Source organism: Uloborus diversus, chromosome 1 (assembly GCF_026930045.1).
Source record: "Uloborus diversus isolate 005 chromosome 1, Udiv.v.3.1, whole genome shotgun sequence".
Lineage (NCBI taxonomy): Eukaryota > Metazoa > Arthropoda > Arachnida > Araneae > Uloboridae > Uloborus > Uloborus diversus.
In genome coordinates this window covers 13852053-13876348 of record NC_072731.1, presented here as the reverse complement: position 1 = coordinate 13876348, position 24296 = coordinate 13852053, and the positions used below count along the sequence as shown (strand labels likewise).

At 33.1% G+C, this 24296-nt stretch overlaps 1 protein-coding gene across 1 annotated transcript; it reads left to right on the top strand.

The window, feature by feature from the left end:
• On the top strand, window positions 1-18450 carry LOC129234299 (glutamate-rich protein 2-like). Its single transcript, XM_054868294.1, has 5 exons — window positions 1-96; window positions 3050-3107; window positions 6563-6634; window positions 9120-9252; window positions 15210-18450. Exons 1-5 carry the CDS (start codon window positions 1-3, stop codon window positions 15232-15234), a joined length of 384 nt encoding a protein of 127 aa, XP_054724269.1. The 3' UTR covers window positions 15235-18450.
• The last annotated feature ends 5846 nt before the right edge of the window (window positions 18451-24296 follow it).

The window sequence follows — 24296 nt, the reverse complement described above, 5'->3', positions numbered from 1 at the left end:
ATGCTGCCGGATTCCGGAGGTATAGAGCACAACTGGAATTTAGAGATTTATACAGAGGATGAACCTTATAGCACTCCCGTGGAAATTTTGTCAGAAGTAAGTTAAGTGCATTTGCAAATTTATTGTGTCCTGCGTTGTATTCATATATTTATTCATTTCATCTTGTTTATTGAGACTTAAAAACATTTTTCTCTACGTAAGGTTTCTCTCAAAACAGATTGTGCAATGTTGTAGGGATAAAAATAGCGAAAATTATGCTGTACACAAGGATTCCCATAGCCTCCAGAGGGGAGGACTCACCCCTTCTTAAATGCTATTGAGTACCAGTGTTGCCAGATGGTTAAATCCAGATTTCCCCAATTCCCTTAAAACTTTTCCCCAAAAAGCGATGTTTTCTATCAAAATTCCCCGAATTCAAAAAATTTTTTCCCACTAATATTTTCATCAAATGAATCGACTTCCTCTAATATTTTTGTCTCTTGAAAAAAAAAAAAATTCCCCAAATAGCCAAATTTTCTTATCAAATTCCCCAACTTTTTTTTTTCTTCCCATTATCGCCGCTTTTTTTTTTCTTTTTTTTGTCTTCTTTATCTTTCTTTATCTTTACTAATAATAAAGCTGAAAGTCTCTTTGTCTCGATATCTCTCTGTCGGGATCTCTCTGTTTCTGTCAGGATCTCTGTGACGTGCATAGAGCCTAGACCGTTCGACTGATTTTCAGGAAATTTGGCAAAGAATTAGTTTGAAGCATGCGGGTGTGCACCTTTAAGCGATTTTTCGAAAATTCGATTTTATTCTTTTTCTATTCCAATTTTAAGAACATTTTCCCGGGCAAAATTATCATAAGATAGAAGAGTACATTACCAAGTTATCATAACGTGGAATAGTAACGTTGGCAAGTCAATTGGCGAGAAATTCATCATGCATTATTTGTAAATATACAGGGGGAACAAAAGACCTTTTAATTTTCTACTACAGGCTAAGCCGTGCGGGTGCCACTAGTCATAAATACAAGCGCCTGACCGAGAGATAAGAAATAGCCAAATATTTTTTTTCTGCTCGCATTTACTACTCTGATTCTGTATGTACATTTAAACTATGATTTTTTGTATATATTTATCCAAGAACACTTTTCATCACACTTATTTTTACCTGTTTCAAGTATCAACTAGTTACTCACGCAGAACATTAATGCGAATTCCGTAGCATAATATTCCACATAATGTGAAATGCGAATTGTTGAGCAAAGCTAACCCAACGCTGTTTGATACAATGTTCCTACTACTTCTTGACGCGAATTTAAATATGAAAAAAAATTCTTTTTTTCTGAAAGTTTTTTTCCCTCAGGTTTTCCCCAAGGAATATTTCCCCAAAGAATTCCCCTCAAAACCCATTTCCCCAAAATTTCCCCAGAGAGCACCAGATTTCCCCAAAATGGGGAAATTTCCCCCAATCTGGCAACACTGTTGAGTACCAGCCCTATCCAAAGAACAAGACTGCGAAATTGAGGTCAAACACACTCTAAAATTGCTTTCCTCCTTAAAATGTCAATGGCATAGTGTGCCTCATGCCTCCTCCCCCCTTGTGCTGTACATGAAATCAAAATTTTGAGGGAATTTTAACTGAACTTTGCATTGAAGATGATAAGTAACTTAGATTAAAATGTAGAAAATAGGTACTTAGATTTTTAATTTTTCTGAAATTCCATCCCATACAGCAGAGGGCTACATGCGATTTGTCTGTAAACTGTACTAAGAAATACATATGAAAAAATAAATGATTTGATGAGGTTAAATTTGAAAATTAGACATTTTTACTACTCAGTTATTGCTGGGTGATATTTTTTTGCATTATTATTTTTTTCTAAATCATTAAAATAAAGTATAAAACATTTTTTAAAAACTGCCTATGCTTTTTTTGAAAAGCAAACCTGAAAGTTGCATTTATTAGATTTACTGCCTGTTGACCTTATATTTTAATAATGTTTCCTGTTTAAAATTTGGCACAGTTATGGTAACAGGACCACCGAGAGTCAAGCCCTTGTCAGTTTAGTTGACAGGTGACAGGTTCACCCCCCCCCCCTCCCATAAAACTCATGCTACTCTGATTCTGAGCCCCCAAAGGACTTGGCTCATGGTTTTTGTGTCGACCCTGTATGGCGGTAAATTTTAGAGCAAATATTTTTAATATTTTAAAACTTATATTTCGAAATTTGGTTGGTTTCAGATTTAATCGGTCTCATTTTGTTTATTGCCAATCTTCAGTACATCTAATATCTGTACCTCAGAGCAAGAGCAGTCCAAAAATTGCAAGTCCAAAAATTGCAATTTTCTGTTTATTAGTGCATTATTGTATGTAGAAGCCTATCCCGCATCAAGCCATGTGAACGTAATTCTTTTAAAAAAACTTTTTCAATTTTTTACCAGGGTTAAAAGAGCCCGTGTCCCATCCTTTGCATGCATCAGGAAAAAGTTTTTCTTCTCTACTGTAAAATTATCATAATGTGATTTACGTTTCTCTGGCTCTGAGGTACAGATATTATTGCTCTAAATTAGTTAATTACACTTTACCATTTATTTTTGTGGTTATTTTTATCTTTAGTTCTAATGCATATATTTTGGAGAGAAAAAATATAGAGCTTAGTTTTAGGTGTAAGAAATTACTCTGGCAGCATTTTGCAGAATTGCTGAAATTTGAAATGAATTATTGATACAAATAATGCTTCACTTTGAGCAAAATTTATAATATTACTGTGTTCCTATTTTCCCTCTTATTGTGAAAGACACTGCAACAACAAAAAGTAAAATCAATTGTACAAAATATCATTTAAGTGTACAAAAGAGTGAAATGAATTGGTTGTTTTTTTTTATCATTATTATTTTCTTTAAACTAGTATACTTTGTCACCTTTTAATTTTTGTGACTGAAAGTACAGTGGCTGACTGTTGAGAGGGGACAATTATGTGTTCTAACTTTAATGAATTATGTTGATTTTTGATTGTTTTGGATATTGGTATCAATTTTCATTTATCAGTTTTCATTATATTTCAGTTCCTTTTTGCTTTTATGTCCCATGACTACAAAAGTGCCTTACACTACTGCACATTAAGTAAGTTGTGAAATTAAGTTCAATAATGAATTTTTATTTTTCTATTTCTTATTCATTTTGTCAATTATGATTTTGAACATTTTAAACTCTATATCAGAGTTTTCCAAATTGTGGTCTGCAGACCCCTGGGGGTCCCCAAGTCCACGCCAAAGGATCCGTGGTGCCATCCTGCTAAAAAATTTAATATAGTTGAGATTGAAGGACAAGTAATGATATTTTAATTGAAAATGAAAGCACATTCATGAAGAATAAAAAAGTTCTAGCTTAAGTACATAAAGTATGCAGCAGCCCCCCCCCCCCCCCCGGAACTCTCGGAAGTAAACAAACTATACATTAATTAATTTTGTGTATACATGACGACAAAGTTCATATTCTTACAAAACTATATTAAGAAAAATGCAAACCTTGAGGCACATTTTTATAGCTGGGATGTTATACTTCAAATAAAACTTTTGTTCAAAATTTACGAGACTAAATTTAATAGACAACATTCAAAATTTCAAGCAATGGCCAAAATAGATCAAATGCTATAGTTTTGCAGTCGATATTAATAAATTTCAAGTACTACTGTTTTATAAATTTGTTCCATAATATGCCTTTTGTTTATTCAGCAAAATCATCTAAGTGAAAGTAAATGTTTGATGCTTGAGATTGTCATACAGTCGCCAAAATTTGGGCAAACATCCTTTCATTCTGGCTAAATTGTCAAAACCTAAAATATTTAGTGCTTAGAACACATTGATATTATTAGCATACTTCATACTCTATTGAACTCGCACCTGCTGGACTGTGTTGATGTAGTTAGTATGTGGTGAACTGATGAACAAGAACGGTGAGCAAGGTTGTAGCACTGGTGCAAGTGGAATTAGTTGTTTTTTTCTGTATTAACTGTAAGCATACTTTTTTAGTATTACAATTACATTTAAAGCATTAATAATGCATTGATGGCAACGAATGAAACTGTTTGCAGTTTCTGGGGACTAGGGGCCGATAGCGAGCAGGTGGCGGTAGCTTCTTATAATTGAGGCAAACTTAACCAGGCAGCATTTTGAAGGCTACGCAGACCCTAATTACAGCATGAGGATGCTGCCAGGGTAGGTTTGCCCGAACCATAATTAATAATTAAAATCTTAATGCGCCATACGTAAAATCACAACTCATATGAGAAAATAACACATTTATTTAAACTAGACTAAGTGCTAACAGTAAAGTAAGATAAACAACGTTAGAAGATGCACAAATTTGCCAATTACAGTAGACACGTGTTTCGGCGTTAGAGAAGCTTTTGTCGGACGTCGTTTCATCCATAAGCTCATTATTTTTTGCAATGAAAAAGGCGTTCCCTGTAACGCCGAAACACGTGTCTGTTGTAATTGGCAAATTTGTGCATCTTCTAACGTTGTTTATCTTACTTTACTGTTCAGCACAAAGGTATTTATTTATCTTAGGCTAACAGTGTTTTTTTCAAACTTCAAAAGTTCTTTTTTTTGTCAACATGTTGTAAAAATTTGGTGATAACATTTTTATTCCTAATTGAATTTGAAATAATATTTTATTTCCATAACTTAAAATAATAAAGTAAGAGATGAAAACCAAATAAGAGCTCTGAAAAATGTACAGAACAAAGAATAAATAAATTTTGAGGAAAAAGAGCATAAAAATATATTAGAAAAAATAGATTTAACTGTGTCAATTTTTTTTTTTTTTTCTCTTTTTTGAGTGCCGGGGGAAGGGGAATCCGTGAAGTTCTTAATTTTTCCGGAGGGGGTCCGTGGAGACCTGAAGTTGGGGAACCTCTGCTTCTAGGGCGCCCATATAGGGGAGTAAGTGAGGGCTTGAGCCCCTTTGAAATTAGAACTTCCTTGCTCTTAGTACTTTTTTCTTTGCAAAAATGTAAAAACATTTCTTCTCCATCCATTAATGAGTAAGTTAAGAAAAATGTCAAATTATAATGGCTCTACTCTATCCTGAAATCAGTTTCCATGGGGAAAATATCCTGCCAAACCATGGGGAAAATATCTGAGCCCCCCCCCCCCTTCTGCTTACAATTTTGCATATGGGCGCCCATGCTCTGCTCTATATAATGCATAGTTTGTAATGATCTTTTTTTTTTTTTTCTGTTTCCTCATAAGTGTAACTTTAGAAAATAATAAGTTGAATATTTGCATTTTGTTAGTTGAAATTTTGCTTCAGCATTTGAGTTAAAGGAATGTTAACTTGTTGTTGACTTGGGTAAAGTAAATTTCGGAACTAATGTCATATACCCCCCCCCCTCTGGTGCCAAAAAACCGTTGCCAAGAAAACAATGTATGACGACATACGTCATACATCCTTCTTAGCAATGCTTTTTTAACGCCATCAGGAAAAATTCAGATAAAAATGCATGATCAAAAAACATTTCAGAACACAATATATCTTAAAACAACATTAAACCACAGCAAAAAAAACATCGAGAATATACGCTACGAAAATACCAGAAACTAGAAAGTTTTTCTAATTTTGATACATGAAAAGTAGAAATGTCTCAAAGGAACATCCCAAACATCAATACAAAAACATCATACATTATTTTGCTATCCAGAAATGCTTTCAAAATATCAAAAATATCTACTATATTTTACATAAAATAACACCTTCATATTTTTATAAAATGCTAAAGTCAACTTATTTTCAGTTATTCAGTACCTAAAGGGATGCATGTTATGGAAATGAAAGCATTCCAACAATATGCATTGAAATGCTTAAATCAATTGCAAAAACTTGAGGAATTTTCCTGAATAATTCTTGACATCGATAAAAATTAACTTTTAGAATAAAATAACCGTAGTATTTTTGTAAAATGAATTTATCTGCACTAAAAATAAAGTTAAAAATCACAAAAAACCCTATAGATTTTGTAAAAATATCAAACATTTTTGAAAGTGAGAATTTTTTTTTTTTTTGAATTCTAAAAAAAGAATTTACCTTTTCATGTCTAAATCCACACACTCAACCTGAAACAACTAATTAATTAGGAACTAATGTCAAGAACAAAAACACAACATAATACAATTGAACAGTGGCGCCTTACAGAGACACATCCTCATGTTTGATTTTCCGTTTAATTCACGGTCTAGTTTGAAGAAACTGACATTTTCCAATATTGACACATCAAAACACAACTACTGAGTTTTAAAAAACACAAATTAAACTTTCCTATGAAGCACATTGTACAAAACAAAAATAATAATAACCACTCCCAAATGTGCACACGATTAACAAGTTTGAAGAGATCTATATTGCCATCGGGTTGCCAAACATAGGTTAGTATAACCAGAGATGCCATGTTTAAAAAAACATTGCCTCGTTGGCAATTTTTGTAACATGCTAAAATTCAAATCTTGCCGGGGGGGGGGGGGTATATGACATCTGTACCTAAATTTCTAATCCTTTAAATATTTATGTTTTTCTTTCAGTTCTTCAGTACGAGCCTGACAACAAACTAATTCAAGATTTTTATCCTCTTATACAAGAAAAACTACATTTTGGTTAGTGTTCCTTTTATTAAATAAACCCCATACATTAAATAATGGGAATATTTTTGTACAGTAATAAATTTTTTATTATCGCGAACTTTATTTGACTTTGAAATTTTCTTCAATTTTAAAACATTTTCCGAGTAAAAAAAAAAGTGTCTGAAGCAAGGACAGATCCAGCTTCTGGTTTTGGAGGGGATCAAAAATAGAAAAGAATCATGTCCCCAAAGTGCAATATTTGGGCACAAATATGCTGTCTGGGTGGTGGTTATTTCAGATCCCCCAAAATGCAGTTTTTGGTTATATTTGGTCACTTAAGGGTCATGCTCATGAGCCCCATGAATCTTCCTCTGGTTTGCCTCATGGCCCTCCTCATCACTTGGTCGTAAGTCAAATAAGGCATATTAGCTCCAAATTCAGGTCCAGGGTACGATTTTGGAGGGGGTTATTGTCGGGAAGGGTGCAATTGAATCGTCAAAGGTAAAGTCTAAGATAGCGAATGAAACTTTACATAGCAATTTATTGTAATGCAGAATTTTTCTCTATCAATACAGATGAAAAGCATATAATGCAACTTAAAAAGTATATATTTAACGTAATAAGAACATCAAAATTAAGAATAAATCAAAATCTGATGCTAACTATTGACTGTTTTTCAATAAACTAAACAAACACAAAAGTGAATTTATGTAGATTGATATTAACAATCCTTGCCCCTTAACAAAACTTTGTAATGTATTTTATCATGTGCTCTCATTTATATTTTAGTTTAAAATATTTCAACATGATTGTACAAAAATTAGTGTTTCTTAATCCTTACCATAACTTGTCTCATTTCAGCAAAAAATCTTTTTTAATAAACTAAGGTGTTATACTGTTATTGTAGTTTTAATACATTTACGTCACTTTCGCGTGACCCTTTTCAATATGATTTTCATATTATGTGATTTCAATGCTTTACAACATCATACTTGTCATGATTGGTGAATGCAAAAGTATAAATTATCTTTTTTTTTTCCTTGATAAAAGTTTTGTTTGCATTGGAGGTAGATGTTACATTATAAAAAACAAAAGTCATTAAAGTGTGCATTTGGGCTAATTGCATGGGCTAATTGTTGGATCAAACAGATCCAACTAGGTGTAACTGAAATTTGCTCTACTATTTTCTCTCCTGAACTTAGCCATCCAACTCTGAAACAGACACTTGCAATCCACATGCATCTGTTTCAGAGTTACAAGATGCTCATTCTTCAGGTCCAATTAATGGTGCTGTGCCCTAAAAACAGCTTCTTTTTAAAAACTACTAGATAAAAAAATCCAATTTTTTTCCTCTCACTTATACGCGACTTAAGAGGACAACAAAAGTTTCGCGCACAAGTAAGATTTACGGGTTAGCGAAAAAACCTAAAATAAACTTAAATGCAATAAGGTAACATCAGTTATAGTAATACTACTATTACTAATGAATAAATGCGCACATAATTTTCGTTTCATTGTAATTCATTTAAAATGTAAAATTTGAAGTTGTACGTTTTATCTTTTTTTATGCACTGTACAGTGCGTAAGCAAATTCCCAAAACCTAAAAAATGTCATGTGATCAGTGCTATAAGTCTACGAGGATGCAAAAGATCGACAATAGGTTACGTCAGCTTACCTCTTGACCACAACTTTTAGTGACGTCAACCTTTTCGTATGTAACCCGTTCCCCCCTTTTGATGTCAATCACAAGACTAATTGTATCCCCAATTGCACACTTGTGCCAAAAAGAACGCATTCTTGGAAGAATTCGAACAATGGAATAAAGGCGTATGAATGCATTCCAAGAGACAGAACAAGAAGGGTACAAATTTTCCGATAAGCAAAACGTAGATAGGCGATTTAACAAAAACTTTAAAAAAATTTATCATGCATAAGTGAAAGGTGCATTTTAGGTTTTGCGTATTAATGAACACAAGTTAACATTATTTTCTCATTTTGCTGGCGGAGCCCAAGAGAAAAACACACATAAGTGAAATATGTGTATAACAGAGGTCACGTATAAGCAAGAGGTCGCATATGAGAGAGAGATCACTGTATATATATGTATCTATGTGTACACACAGTAAAACCCCTCCTAATGGACACCCCTCTTATGCGGACGATTTTTAATTCCCCGATTCCAAGGCAAATAACATTATTAAACCCCTGTCCTGCAAACACCTCTCTATTGCGGACAAAAGAATTTGCACTGTTAGGGTCCGCATTAGATGTGTTTTACTGTATATGTCAACAAATGGCAAATTTTTGGACAAAAAATTTTAGAAGATGAGTATTGAAATAAATTAGGCAGATTTTTCAAAATATAATATGGAAATAATCCCAAAGATCAAGGCCAAGGGATGATTAAACGTTTCTGTTCAATTTGTGATTCAAATTAATTGTGCAGGCAAAACTTTAAGCAAGCTGTTAGTTTGAGAATTCGCACATTTTCAATACCCTTTTTTATCTTTCTATTAGATAGTTATGACTCTGACGAATTTGCTGACAGTGAGAGAAGCAATACTTCTTCTAAATCTGATAATTCTACGGAATACTTTTCAAGTACATCGCCGTATGCTGAAAGCACGTCAGCATTTTCATCTTTTAGCAGGTATGATATTTGTTTTGAATCTAACCTTTGAATTTAGTAACATGAGAGTTTCTCAATATTGCATTTAAGCTTTTGACCTTACTTTTCAAATCTGTCTTGTAAACACGACAGTCGTTCAATGGCTCTTGCACACTAGGGTGTCACAAAAAAAACCCAACTTTCAAAAGTTGATAGTCTCACCATCTAAAAAGTTTCCTATGGTGGACATTTAAACCACTGGTAAAATTTTATAACTACGAAAATATTTAGAGGTCTCTCTAGAGCTTTTAATTTTCCCGAAATGTCCCAAAATTTAGCAAAATTTCACTAAAACAAAGGTTTACATCCACTAGCGCCCCCTATATAATTTTAAAATGTAACCATTTATACATAAACTAATACCTTAGTTGCAATCACTTTATTTAATAAAAGGCACCTTCAATTTTAAAGAATCATATCACTGTAATCTAATAGTCTTTTTTTTTCCTCTTTGGATTCTATGCTGGTGACATCAACTGCTGGTGATAAAAAAAAGGATACATAACTCTGATTCCAATTTCTAAATAACGTCTATCAGTACTAGGAAAAATGATTATGTATGGCTCATTTAATCTGGAAAATTAGGAGATAATTTCATTTTAGTAGGGTTGTGAACACACGGAACAGTTTAGCGGAAAAGGCTGTAATGAGTAAGGAGGTAGGTATCTTTATGAGGACCATTGATCTTCATTGGGGATTGATTAGCTGACTAGGACCACCCTAGCAGGGCCCAGAACCTGTTGCTGGTCATCACATTTGTATTTGAATATCCAAATAAGAAAAATACAGGTGCACCTCTACCATCAGGAAGAAATGTAATGCAAAACTTCATTTATTTTCATCTTACCAAGAAGCGCATAATCAAAGGCAGCACTGTTCTAGTATATGATCAAATTTTGGGAAAAATCCAGACTGCCAAGATGGCAAAAACAACATGTATCAAGGAAGGTCAAGGATTTATACAAAAAGCATGCAAACTGAATAAAGTATTGAAACAGAAACAATCCAAGGGATCAGGTGAATCAAAAACCTGAATCAATTGCTTGTTATAAACAATGCCAACTCAAAACAACTCATAAAAAATTATGAGGATAGGCAGTTCCACAAATTGTAACTAAATTCAAGGGAAGGATGTATTGATGCTTTAGATAAATGATTAACTCTCAGTGAAAAAGAACAACCAGAAAAACTTGCCATTGAGTCTCATCCACATCAGTTCATGTGCCAACTCCTACATCAGAAGCATCCTTTTGAAATGATTACAGAGAACTTTTTAATCTTTGTCGTGATGGTTGGAATAAATGTTAAAACTTCCATTCAAAAACCAGAGGCTCCTCATGCGGCATGTTGGATAGGTAGAGTAACTTATTCCTTTAAAATAGAACTTTTTTAATTGGATATTCAAATGCAAATATAAATGTGATGACAAGCAACAGGCTCTGGGCCCAGCTAGGCTGGTCTTAGTCAGTTTATTAGTTTCCCAATGAAGATCAAAGGCCCTCTTAAAGCATCTACCTCCTTACTCATAACAGCCTCTCTCGCTAAATTGTTCCTAATGTCCACAACCCTACTAGAGGGAAAAAAATTCTAATTTACAGATTATGTAAATGAGCCACACATAATCATTTTTCCTAGAACTGATAGCTATTAGTCAGGAATTTCAATCAGAGCTATGTAACCTTTTTTTTTTTTACCACCAGTGGTTGATGTCAACAGCAGACCCCAAAGAGGAAAAAACGGTTCTACTAGTTTACAGTGATATGGTTAACAGTTAAAATAATTGGTGCCTTTTCTTAAATAAATTGAGTGCAACTATTGGTATATGTATAAATGGTTACATTTTAAAATTAGGTAGGGGGCGCTAGTGGACGTAAACCCCTTGTTTTAGTGAAATTTTGCTAAATCTGGGACATTTTGGCAAAATTCAACGCTCTTGGGGGACCTATAAATATTTTTGTAGAGTTATAAAAAATTTCCAGTGGTTTACTGTCCATCATAGGAAACTTTTTAGAGGGTGAGACTTTTAATTTTTGAAAGTTTTTTTTTTTTTTTTTTGGGACACCCTATTGACACACATTACAAAATGAAATTTATAAACAACTATAAATGTATTCAAGGGTGACCCTCTAAGATCAAGGACGTGCTCCCCCCCCCCAAAAAAAAAGCAAGAGCACCTCCCCTGGTTCAATGGCTCTTGAACTCATAAAAAAATGAAATTTTTTAAAAAGCTATTAATGTATACAGGGGTGCCCATCCCCTTAAGATCAAGGGCGGTCGACCCTAAATATTGCAAAGGCCCCACTCCCCAAAAAGCAAGAGCCTCCCCCCCCCTGGTTTGATGGCTCTTGCACACATTACCAAATGAAATTTATATACTATAAATGTATCCAGGGGTGCCCCCCTGAGATGAAAGGTGCACCCCCTGAATATTGCAAAGATCCCTCCCAAAAAAGCAAGTTCCCCCCCTCCCAAAAGTAACACATACCCCTCAAAACACCCCCTAAAAATTTCAATGGCACAGTCTGCCCCATGACCCCCCCCCCCCTCTTTAAGTTGGGCACTCCTGATGTATCTATCCTCTTGTACATGCAGTAACTCAATGTAGTAAATATGTACTTACTCACAGTAACTCAATACTCAGTCAACTCGCAGTAACTCAATGTCCCAAGGGTCCCCCCTCCCCCCTCAGTCTTTTCTCAAGAGTTTCGGACCCAATAAAAACTTCAAGAGAAAGGAATGTTCACGTTATAAGGCTTGACTGTATTTGAATTACTTCTGACTTGAATAATTTTTTCCAATTATTCCTGTCAGTTTTGTATTATTCCTGTGCACACTCTCCCAACCAGCATTTCTGCAACTGGTGGATTGGTCGTCATGGTCAATTCTATGACTATAAATCACTAGATTTAATCCTCTGCGGCAGTGGTTTTCAAACTTTCATAATTTGTTACACCCTTTGAAGAATTATATTTGCGTTTTGGTTTTCGCCATTATCTTCATTTTCGATATTTTTTAAGCCCTTGGTTTTTTCCACTGTTCCAGAAAAATACCCTTTTGTTTATCGGAATCGCCAACCCTGGTAAAAATTCAAGTAGAAAGTAGCAATGAACTGCAAAATAAATTCCTTCATATAAAACATTTCTGGTTGATCCATGTTATCGAATTTAAATGTGATGAAATAAGAAGCAAAGATGTTATGCAGTTGATTCTCTGTTTAAGGACTTTCAAAAGACCACAAAAAATCGTCCTTCAGTAGAATGCGCCCTTAAAGAGAATTATTCTAAGAACTGAAGTGTGGATTGCAGGCTGCGAGTTGGTGAAAGTTAGTCGACGAATAGAGAAAGTCCTTAAATAGAATTTCATTAAACAGAGAACCAGCTGTATTTGTTTTGATTTGAACCAAAGTATCTTAAAAGTAAAAAATTACCATTTCTACAAGCAAGAAAAAATGACCACTAGTTACTACTTATTTGTAAAATGAAATGTGATCCTAGAATTGTAAAAGGAAGATCATTTAACCTTCGCAAAGCAAAATTTTTATTATGATATGAGGCATATTGATATGATTTTTCTTTTTTTAAGTATTAGTTGTGGTGAAAGAATGTTTACTACATAGTACAACATAGTCTTTTTTGGCACATGCAGATCCCTGTTGCCTTTTTGGTGCTCAGTTTGGGGCATTGTAAAAAAAAAAAAAAACTTCCATGCTATTTCAAATGCTTAATTGCTTGTAATTGCTTTTTAAAACACTTTTTCTGTTATTTTATCTTTAGACTGTCATACAATACTTATTTTATGAAATCATTTTTCCTTACCAATTTCTCCTCAAGACGAAATCTGTACCCTTTACCTTTAAGCCGTCAAATTATTTGCTAACGCATTTTGGAAACGGCAGCTAGTTTTATTTTCTTTCGAAAAATTTGAGGATTAATTGAGCAAACAGAGAAAATTTCATAAATCTTAGAGCTTTATTTCACCATTGAGTCGGGGGGGGGGAGGGGGGAGGTGATGTAACTAAATTAACATCTAGTTTTGAGAACTTACATTGTTTTCATTTCAAGTATGTATATATAGTATTAATGTTTTCTGCTAATCTTTTCAACAAATGGTGTCTTTAAAGCTGAGTACTTCCTTGTTTGAACTGTGTATTCAGACCTAACACATTAGAGCGTTCCTAACAGTCATCATGCCAAATTCAGCTAATTAAGATCATACAACAATGCAGTTTCTTCTTTTTAGATATTGATTGTGTTAGGGGATCAAAATAGATATTTGAATTGAAACAAAAAGGAGAATCCAGAAAATGTTCTCACTTTAATTTTACATTCCTCTTTCGAAAGATGTACTATTGGAAAACATTTTCTGTTCTGGGAATTTTATAGTCGAGAGACATTATTAGTTTACAATGTGGTACCTTGATCAGTAATTTTTCCCAGGCATGTGGGGAATCAATAAATGCAGATTTTCATAGAATCTCATCAAATCTTATTCAATGCTGAATTTATGGGTGGGCTAACTGGGTTGAAACCTGCTGCTGCTGAAGTCCTTTCTTTGAGAAAGAAAAACAAATGAAAACATACAGTATTCATTGAATTTTGACACCTTAAATTTAAATGATGTTTTCGATTATCAGAAATTGCAATAGGCAATTACTCGTCAGGTTTCGTTTTTCTGCAAATAAAATTTCTGCGTCATATTATGCCTGGTGATTTTTTGAAATAGGTAATACGAGGCATATCCATAAAAAAAAAGAAATGGTGATTAGGATGCGGTAATAAAGATTTTAAGGCCCATAACCACCAGTACACTTATCATAATGATTATTTGCAGCGAATAACATTCTGCAATTTTATATCTTATCAATCTTAAACAATGGGAATGAGTAATCTGGAAATTTGCATTTAGATAAAGTTTTGCTGTTTGAGTTCATCTATATAGATGTTTTTTCCTAAAAAAACGTAATGTTACACACAAAAAAAATTTTTTTTTAATAATAAGTCTGCTTGAATTAAGCCCTGAAAAAATATTAATGAAATCAAACTAAAAACAATTTGTAACTACAATGACAAAAATTTCACTCCCTAAATAAATATTAAAAGCAACCGTCATCATGGCAAGCTGAAAAATCAGAGCGATATCGCCTTTGGTCAAGTGAGGATGATAAGCAATTTGTTATTGCTCAAAAAAAAATTAATGAGCATACAAAGGAAATACATTGGTGCAGCACATTTAGCTCAGAAAGTTCATTTACAGAATTTCCTGATGGGCTTGAAATGAATACTTTTGCTTTAGTGTTCTCGTGAAGCCTCATTCAGAAGAAATAGAAACACAAAAGTTGATTATGAGGGAAATGACAAACATGTTTTTGATCTGGAAGAAAATGGTTGCCTATAAAAAAAATGCTGTTGTGTACCAAGCTGTAATGTCAACTGAAAATTGCTTTCACTGATAAGCAGTAAGTTATAGTCCTTAAGCTAGGACTAAGGCAGAACTATATGCAAAATATCGCCAACCCGGTTACATCATTCAGAGACAGCAGTTTTGCCCTTGTTTCGAGCTCATCACTCCGGAATAGCAGTAATTGCAAGCAAAGTAATTGCAGTAAATTGCAAGCAAATTTCCTTTTGTTGGAGCTAAGCCTCTCTTGATGCCTTCACACTCATAGCTATAGTTAATTCAGTGCACGAGCAGGGTGCTATATTAATTTTAGCTCCCAGTTTGAAGGTAATCTCAGCTTTAATTGGAGGACATATCCGCCTCCAGTTTGGTTATGGCCATTCCAGATACATGAGCCCAAACAAGGGTAAAATTGTATTCTCTGGATGTCAGGCTGTTGGTGTTAGCTTGTAAAAGTATCTTTTCTATGTTTTGATATTAATAGATTGTGTGTTTCAGTGTGTGTCATAAATGAAAATAAAATTGTATTGTTTGTTTCTTAGTGAAGAAGAAACATCTCAAAATTGAAAAGGACCGCAATTACGCACTTCAGAAAGAAAGTTAATTATGCTTGTACACAAAATTTCATATAGTATTCAGGTACTTATATACGTATACATGTTTTTTGTCACATTTATTGTTACCATTTTTTGTTAGGATCAACTTAAAATGATGTCGAGTGTTGTCTTATTTTTTACTTCATTGTTATTTCTAGTTCTTTTCTTACATAAAAGTTTGTTAATATGTGTTGAATGTTGTGCCACCTTGTGAATGTTACTTGTGCGCAACTTGCCTTCCATGCAACACTCTGTTGTCTGTGATATTTCTCCATGCCTAGTCATATTTTGAAACTAATTTATTTTCATGTTTATTTCTTTTACTTTTGTCTCTGCATTGATTTTTTAAAGAAACATCTCTGTTGAACTAAGTGTACTCTTTTACATGCTGTTCATTAAAAAAAAAAAACTTTGTTTTGAAAAAAGCTTTTCTTTTTAAAAAAAATTATGTTTTAAAGTTCATCAAAAAACCAGATTCTAAATTTAAGCAGTACGATTAATTCTTTTATCAAAAAAGTATAAATCTTAGAGTATATTTTCCTTTTTTTAACAAAATTTTAATTTTCTTTTTCAATGCTGTCATAAAAATCTCCCTTCCCCATCACTTTGTCCTATGCTCTCTCAAACAGTTTTGGTAGATGATTTCAGTAGTAAAATTTTAGAATCGTTGTCTTGCATCCAATTCTAAAAGACTGGTAAAAAAAAAGTACCGATTTGTGATCCTTTAAGCAAAATTTCTGTTTTCTGAATCAATGTTTTCACTTTTCCAAATTCTGTATTGGCACTCACTCTAAATTAGTCATTTAATGGCTTGAACCAATAATTAGCAGTAATTGAAGTAGCTGCATAAAATGCACAAAGATAAATTTTTAAACAGTATCATCATCAGATAAAACATTTTGTAAACAGACTGCTTTTCTCTTTTTGGGTAATTCATTTGAGACTTTCAGCTAAGGAATATTTCAACAAAATTGTATTTGCTAAGAAATACTTCTCCAAGGTTAAAATTGAAATTTTCAAAATTGAGATCAAGCTTGAAAAGCTGGGTGAAACTTAAAAGCAGTATCAAACAACTCAGTCACAGCATCCAGAGACTGCAGTTTCGCCCTTATTTTGGGCTCTTCAGTGTGGAATGGCTATAACCGAGCTGCAGGCGAAAAATCTCATTTAAGCACAGAGTATATCTTCAACTTGCTTATGAGTCCTTTACCTTCAAAATGTATTCAAAGTTGATTTAACAACTTTGAAATTCAGCTGTTCTGTATCCAGAATAACTCAAATGTTTTCTTTAACAACTCATGCATTCGAGCATTTATCTTCAGATCATAAGTCATTTCAGTGCTATCTTGTAAGTCTTGAAACTTTTGAGGTTGTAAAATCTGTACCTCAGAACCAGACTAATGTAAGTCCAAAAATGACGATTTTGAGTTTATTACTGCATTACTGCATTTTATATATAATCTTATTCCGTATTGAGCCATGTCAACGAATTTTTTAAAAAAATTCCTTTATAATTTAACCGGTGCTAGAACAGCGTAAGTCCCACCTTTGTTTGAGCTAGAAAAACGTAAGTCCACTTAATATCTTCAAAAATGCCTTCCTACTCCAGACTTGAAGAACTCTCAAAGTTTTTACTCAAGAAAACTCTGGACATTAAACAGTACTATTCTTGACACAACCACCGACAAAACTTGGTGTATGATTTGAGATGAAATGACAGCCCGGCAAGGAGGAAAAGAAATTGCATCATGCTTATATATATATTCACATGGGCAAATGAGGAACTTCAAAATTCTGAAAATCCAACAGAAAACTTAACGGTATGGACTGATAATTGCAGTGGCCAAAATAGGAATATCAATATGGTGTTCATGTACATATGGATATTAGAAAAAAAATTTACCTTAAAAAGAAATAAACCACAAGTTTCTACTTGCTGGACACACTCACATGGAGGTTGATGGAAAACATAGTGTTATAGAGCGAGCTAAAAAACAATTAAAAAACCACACTATCTACACTACAAATGATTGGGCTAATTTTATTCGTTAGTGTTCAAGAAAAAACCCGTTTCTTGTAAGAAGGATGGGCCTTGAAGACTTTTTAGATTTTCTTTATTTGAGGAGCTAAGAAGCTCCTTCTGTTTCAAGAAAGACAAACACTAATAAAGAGCCATTTTTGATATTGAACGCAGTTTGGTTGCAGCTTCGAAAAGGAGACAGCAAATTGTATTATAAGACCAACTTTGCTGATATGCCAAAGACAATTCCAAAATTAAGACTAACCACAAAAAAGATAATTAATGAAAAGTACAGAGACCTTATGAATTTGATGCAATGGATTCCTATAGAGTATATACCTTACTTTGAAAATCTTCCACATGGAAAAAACAAAGGAAACTTTCCTAAAGAAGATTCAACTGCTCTGGACTAAGATCATCTGCAGTTCATAGACTATCTCAGTTTTTTTTCTAAATTTTAAAATTAAATACGTTCTGCTTATATATTTTAATTCTATCGTCAATTACTTTTTGTATTAAAAGTATCATTAAACTTTTACTATGAACATTTGCAGTTTACTTTTAAAACAGTGTTTGGTGTAAAAATACAATAACGTAAGCTCAGTTCTGATATAATGAGCCATTAAATCTTTATTTATATATATAATTGTTAAATTGTACGGAAATAGACCAATAAGGAGTATGGCATACATTTTTTTTTAAAGATAACATTCATAATTTGTCTATGTAACTAGGAAATGAAATCCTTCCTCTCAGTTTTCACCAGAAACTTAGATTCGGAGTAAAGGAATCGGATTGGGAGCCAGGATTTGAAGGTTTGAAATCACAAACGCTGAAATCGGAGTTAATCATCTTCTCTTCTAATTTTGGAGTAAAGGAGTCGCAGTCTAAGGCTCTAAAATTCCCGGAGTCGGAGTTGGTCATTTTCAATCCGAACCCACAACTCTGGTTTTTACACTCTCATACAAAGTAGATTTATGTGACTTACGTTACTCTGGCCCTGAGGTACGGAACTGTTTTTGATGTTAAACAACAATAATGTAAGTCCAGTTCTGATATAGTGAATCATTAATTTTTGAATTTTATAAATAATTGTAAAATTGTGCAAAAATTAACCAACAAGACATGAAGTATACATATTTTTTTAGTATTAACAGTCATATTTTGTAGCGTAATTTATATAATAACTTTGCAACAAAGCAATAAAATCATTATTTTCTGTTTTTTCGCTCTATTGCAAAATTATCATAATGTGACTTAAGTTTGTCTGGCTCTGAGGTACAGAAATTTGCCTTTAAAAATGTGCCTGCTGTTAAAAAAAAAGAAGAAAAATGTTAACTTTTCCTTTGAAAGAGCAAGGATCACATTTTTAACTGTGTATCTAGATCAAAACGTTGTTAGGAGTTCTTTTTTTATGATAGCGTAAATGACTAGTTGTGGGCGCCCAACCATTAATTGGCAGATTTGTCTTGTACCGTCAATATCAAGCAGACCCCGAAGAGTTTCTATTTTTCCCCTTTTTTAGAGCTCTCTCCTTATTTTCCTACTTTTTCCTTTTTTTTCCCTACTTTTTCTTTCTTTAGCATAGCACTTCTAGTAGTGCATTGATTCTTATTTTTTCAATGCCCACCAAAAATTTTCTGGATGTTGTTTATTTAGTTAATTAATTTATTTTATTTTCTGTATATTATATAATTTTTATTCAGGTCGCTGACAGTGTAGGTATTTTGTAGTAAGTTACCGCCCTAAGCCAGGGCTAAGGCAAAAATACTTAAAATACACCGCCAGCTCAGTTATTCCATCCGAAACTGCCGTCCTCGGATGGAATAACTGAGCTGGTGGTGTATTTTAAGTGTAGGTATTGTTTGAACAACTCGAAGTCGCTACATTTAAATTCAAAAATCAAAAACTCCATGTCTCAAAACCTGTCCTTCTTGAATTTTTTTTCTGAACCCTCAAAATTCGAGATAGACAGGTTTAACTGTATATTAAAAAAAATGTATAAATCATAGCTGGAAATGAATGAACATTTCACACAGCTATAAACGTCCTACTTCTAAGTTCTAACACCGTGATAATTAGTTTTTTCATGAATTGGAACTGCTACATGACATTTGAACAACAATCCAAAGTTTAAAAAAATAAAACCTTAACCATGCTCAAAACTGGTCATTTACCCTGTATAGGATTGTAGAAAATCATTATGGTGCTCTTCATAACAAATCCTTAAGATGTATATTATGCAAATGTGTATTAAATGATTTTAACTACTCTATCTAAATATAGACAACTTTTTGACATATTTGTGGGAAACAATTTATCAGTAGGTATAGTTTTTCAACATTCATTTCATTAAATCACATTTTTCCATTTTATGAGAATTCAATCTTTTAAAAACATTATATGACACAACTATTTTTGAAATATATTGTCACAAAACTAGAACTTTTATTCTTTGCTTACAATCCTTGAAAAAAATGGGGTCGTTACCAAAATTTTAAAAGTATTTTTTTTTCTGAAAGGACATACTTAAAAATATAGGCTCTAACCATTTTTTAAATAATTTGTTTGAATGTAATATTTTTAAAAAAATGACTTAAATTGTTGCGTTTTTATTGTTTACATTTCTTGCTGATGACATCACAAATGATGAATTGTCATTCTGTGTTGCCATTCACAGGGCAAAATATTTAATTCACATCTTTACTAACGTGTATTGGCAACGATATGGTTGATAGCAAGCGTAGAGCAATTTTAATTCGCTTCTTGATTATCATGATGTGGAAACGTGGTACAAAGATGCGCCAAAGAGCATCATTTGTGACGTCATCAAGACCACGCCTTGTTTGCAAAAAATTAATTTAAAAAAATAATTAAAAAATAACTGTTGGGAAAATGAAAGAATTTTCTGGGTTCCATGTTATTTTTTTTTTTTTTTTTTGCTTATTCTACCAATTTCAGTGACTAGAAGTACTATTGATTGATGGAAACAACTCCATTAAGTGCTAAATGCTACATGTTTATGTTTGTATTGAAGTAAATGCTGAAGAGATCTTAATTTTGTATTTGTATAAATTGGTAAGTCGATTATTACTGGTTAAATGAAACAAGTACCAGAAGTAAACGACAATGCAAGTGTCCAATCCATTGATGCTTGAAACTATTATCTTCATAATTGTAAATTAAAAATAACAATTATGAACAGGACACTACTCGACTTCCTTGTGTGCCTATTAAATGTTCTATATTTTTTCAGTGACCAAAGCGAAATGGAGAGAATGTGCTTATGTGCATGCATTACATGCTTAATAAGTACATATTTTTTTACAGAGGGGCACTTTGAAACTCTAAATTTTGGGTGTTTAAATTGTTGTCCTAAAATTGCAGTTACAATACATGAAAGGGGGGGGGGAAGCGACACAAAAGGAAGTTTGAGAAGGAGTGCAAAAACTTTTTAAATACTTGCTCTTCCTAGTTTGTTCAGAAATAACGCAGAAAGAGCTTTGCAAAGAGTCAATTGAAAGATTGTTCTTATCTAACATTTGTTCAATGTAAAAACAAAAAAACACTATAAAAAAGGACTATTTGCTAATGTTGAGGAGTGGAACTATTACTAGTTAAACCAGTGTATCCCAATTTATTTCAAGAACAATATCCAAATTCAACGATTAATTTGCAATTTCTAAGATCTAATACTGTTAGAATTAGTTTACTAGAACTGCACTATTTTTATGCAAATTAAAAAATCACTGTAGCACACCCATAACTAGTCCATTTATCCTGTTTTTTTTTTTTTTTTTTTTTTTTTTTTTCTGAAATGTATAATTTACTGCCAAGTGCATATGTTTTTATAATTTTCCTTCTAACAATTTTAAATTATGATGTCTTATTTTCATAATAAAAGATTCTAACAAGATGTCAAATGTCAGGTCCCCTTTCCCCCCCCCCCCCTTTTTTTTTTTTTTTGAAAACGTGTGTAGTACTTTTTTCTTTGTTTGATTAAAGACTTCTGTAAAAATATTTCAGTAAGTTTGAATGTACCAATTTAAGCAGTTTCGAAATCTGTATAAATATCAATGTGAAAATACTTTATTATTGGCTCATATACTCCTGCTGTTTTATTAACCAGCATGCCTGAAGATTAAACTAGTGTTAACTATCGGCTAATTTCACCGAACTGGTAATGCTCAATACTCAGTGTCTTATTTGTGTGCCAATAAAGCTTATTAATGGTGAATTTTGTTTGTATTTTATCACACATAAAATGAGTCGATGAGAAGCAAAGGGTTGTAAGTGGACATTTCCAAGTTATGAGTAAAACATGAGCTTAAAGTTCCGGTCCTCGATAGGCTTTCAATGAAAAGTGTTTCTAAATCATGCTGTACAGCAGTACCTACCAGCCTTGCTAGTGCCATCACTTGTCCCAAGACAGCAGAGATGTTCATCTACCTGTTGTACTGGTTATCTCCAAAATTTTAGTTTTGGCACTTGCATCCCTCTGCCTCTCACGGCTTTGAAAATGTCCTAAAATGCTTGTCCCAACTTATTTCAATGTTTATAGATGAAATAATTGTCCTCATTTTTGAACATGAGAAATATATATTCAGTAAATTACCGCCCAATAGCCAGGACTAAAGCAGAAATGCATGAAATACATTGCCAGCTCAGTCATTTCCAGCCGAGGACTGCAGTTTTGTGCTCATTAGCACTCATCAGCCCGGCATAGGAAAGTGACTGAGCTGGAGATGGAAAACCTCTTAAGGAAGCCAAGCGGTGCCAAACAAACTGGTAGCTAATATAGAATTAGCGCAGACCAGACAAGTGACCGAAGCAATGGTTTGGTCACTCGTCTGGTCTGTGCAGTCCTCAGCTGGAAATGACTGAGCTGGCGGTATATTTCATGTATTTCTGCTTTAGGCCTGGCTATTGGACGGTAATTTACTGAATATACCATGCCTTACCTTCAATCTCCGAGTTGAACCGAACGATTGCTTCGGTCACTCGTCTGGTCTGTGCTAATTCTATATTAGCTACCAGTTTGTTTGGCACTCCTGGCTTCCTTAAGAGGTTTTCCATTTCCAGCTCAGTCACTTTCCTATGCCGGGCTAATGAGTGCTAATAAGCACGAAACTGCAGTCCTCGGCTGGAAATGACTGAGCTGGCGGTGTATTTCATGAGAAATACATATTGATGAAATGTTTACCCCCTTTGGGCAACCCATGTCTCTGAATAGGTGAAACTGATACTTAGTGGAATATTCCCCATCATACAGTAGAACCTCTTTCATCCTTATCAAATTTGAAGATTCCCCAAAAAGACTAATTTTGAATCATTATAGCAAGAATGTAACTGGGTCATTATTTAAAAAAAACGTAGGTTTTTGAAATCGAAATTCATGAAAAAAGAATCTTCAATTTTTTTTTTAAAGTTACTTTATATTGTTCCTTTTAGGCACCTTTTTACCCTCACATAGTTAGTCATTCTTTATTGGTTCTTTTGTAGTTAAAATTTTGGATGTGAACGGAGGGTAACGGATAGAGTAAATATATATTTTAAATGTTATTTTTAAACTTTTCTTTTAAGTAAACATTGCATCTTGTATGAGGAACACGATTTGAACTGATTAAAATGTACACATCTTTCTTAAAATGGATTTTTAAAGAAAGTTGTATGCTCCATTTCCGATTGTATATCCTCCATTACATCTATACTGTAACGAAGGATACAAATACTTATGTTTTGCTATGATCATTGTGTTGATTTAGGGTTAACGTAACATGTTATTTAGAATTTACTTTTTAAAAAAAGTGATTCAATTTTAACTATAAAATTTTTTATTGTACACAAACAATTCTTTCCTTTTTAACTCAAGAATGGAGGATACACAAAGTTAAGGACCTATTTGACTTAAAAGACAATAGTGCTGAAATTCTTTCACACTAAATTCTTAAGCTTCATTATGAAGACCCAGAGTTGAAAAGGGCTAGCTTTTGATTCTAAACCTCTGTAATGAGCTGCCAGTACTGCCATCTATAGGAAATTCTACTACTTAATAATTGAATCATTAACGCAGGATACAAGAATACTGTGACAGTGATTCAAAAGATTATGAATGCTACATATTTTTTATTTTATACCATAATTCTTTTAACCTAGTAAAAAAACATCAAATGATTTATTCACTATTAAATCTGTTATATTTTTTTGTATTGAGTAAATAAATAAAAAAGGACATGGGAAGAAATGTATTGGGACATGTAACGGAGGCATACAAGTATCCCTCCGTTCAGTGAAAAAAACATTTAAAAATTTTTATAACATCATTAATTTGTATTGATCATTTTCAAAATTTGTTAACTTTTCTAAATCTCATAAAAAAAGTGCTTAAAAATAAATATTTTTATAAAACTTACCACCTGAACCTAAAAAAAGCACGTTTTTTGTAGAATGACCCCCCAACTACAAGTGCGCTGAACATCCACGTTTTACTATCTATTGAAGACACGGCACAGCTTCTGCATAGCCGCGCTTCGTTTTAAACATCACTATTGTTTGAAACCGAAGACTGTAGACTAATTCCTCGCTAAAAACGTTTTTTTTTTAAATAACATTTTTTATCTCTTGTAAACAATTCTATGTATTTTTTTCATCCAAATAAATGGTAAGTCTGCATATTTAAGGGTTTGTTTTGCTTACTATTCATATTACCCAGATTATCGATCATCCAGATCGCCTTTGGTCCCATTTAGTCTTTATAAACGAGGTTGTACTGTACAGTTAGTGCGAACTTGAGCAACATCTCAAGTTCAATGAAAAGTAGAAAATATAATGAATTTTGTTAAAAGAAAAAAATAATTAAATTCCATGAATCCTTTCATTAGAATATTTTCCCTAAATTTAGCCAAACCTCCCTTTATTGATCTCAGCTATAAGAAAGAATGGTTATCTTTGAGAAGTTTCACTGTATATGAACACTTGATTAGGCACTCTTAAATATTGGAAAAAACACAAAC

Excerpts from the sequence above, each read along its gene's own strand:
- LOC129234299 (XM_054868294.1), top strand. The coding sequence starts at position 1 with ATGCTGCCGGATTCCGGAGGTATAGAGCACAACTGGAATTTAGAGATT. Across the intron at positions 3,108-6,562 it reads CTTACACTACTGCACATTAA|TTCTTCAGTACGAGCCTGAC; the intron begins GTAAGTTGTGAA and ends TTTTTCTTTCAG. Across the intron at positions 6,635-9,119 it reads ACAAGAAAAACTACATTTTG|ATAGTTATGACTCTGACGAA; the intron begins GTTAGTGTTCCT and ends TCTTTCTATTAG.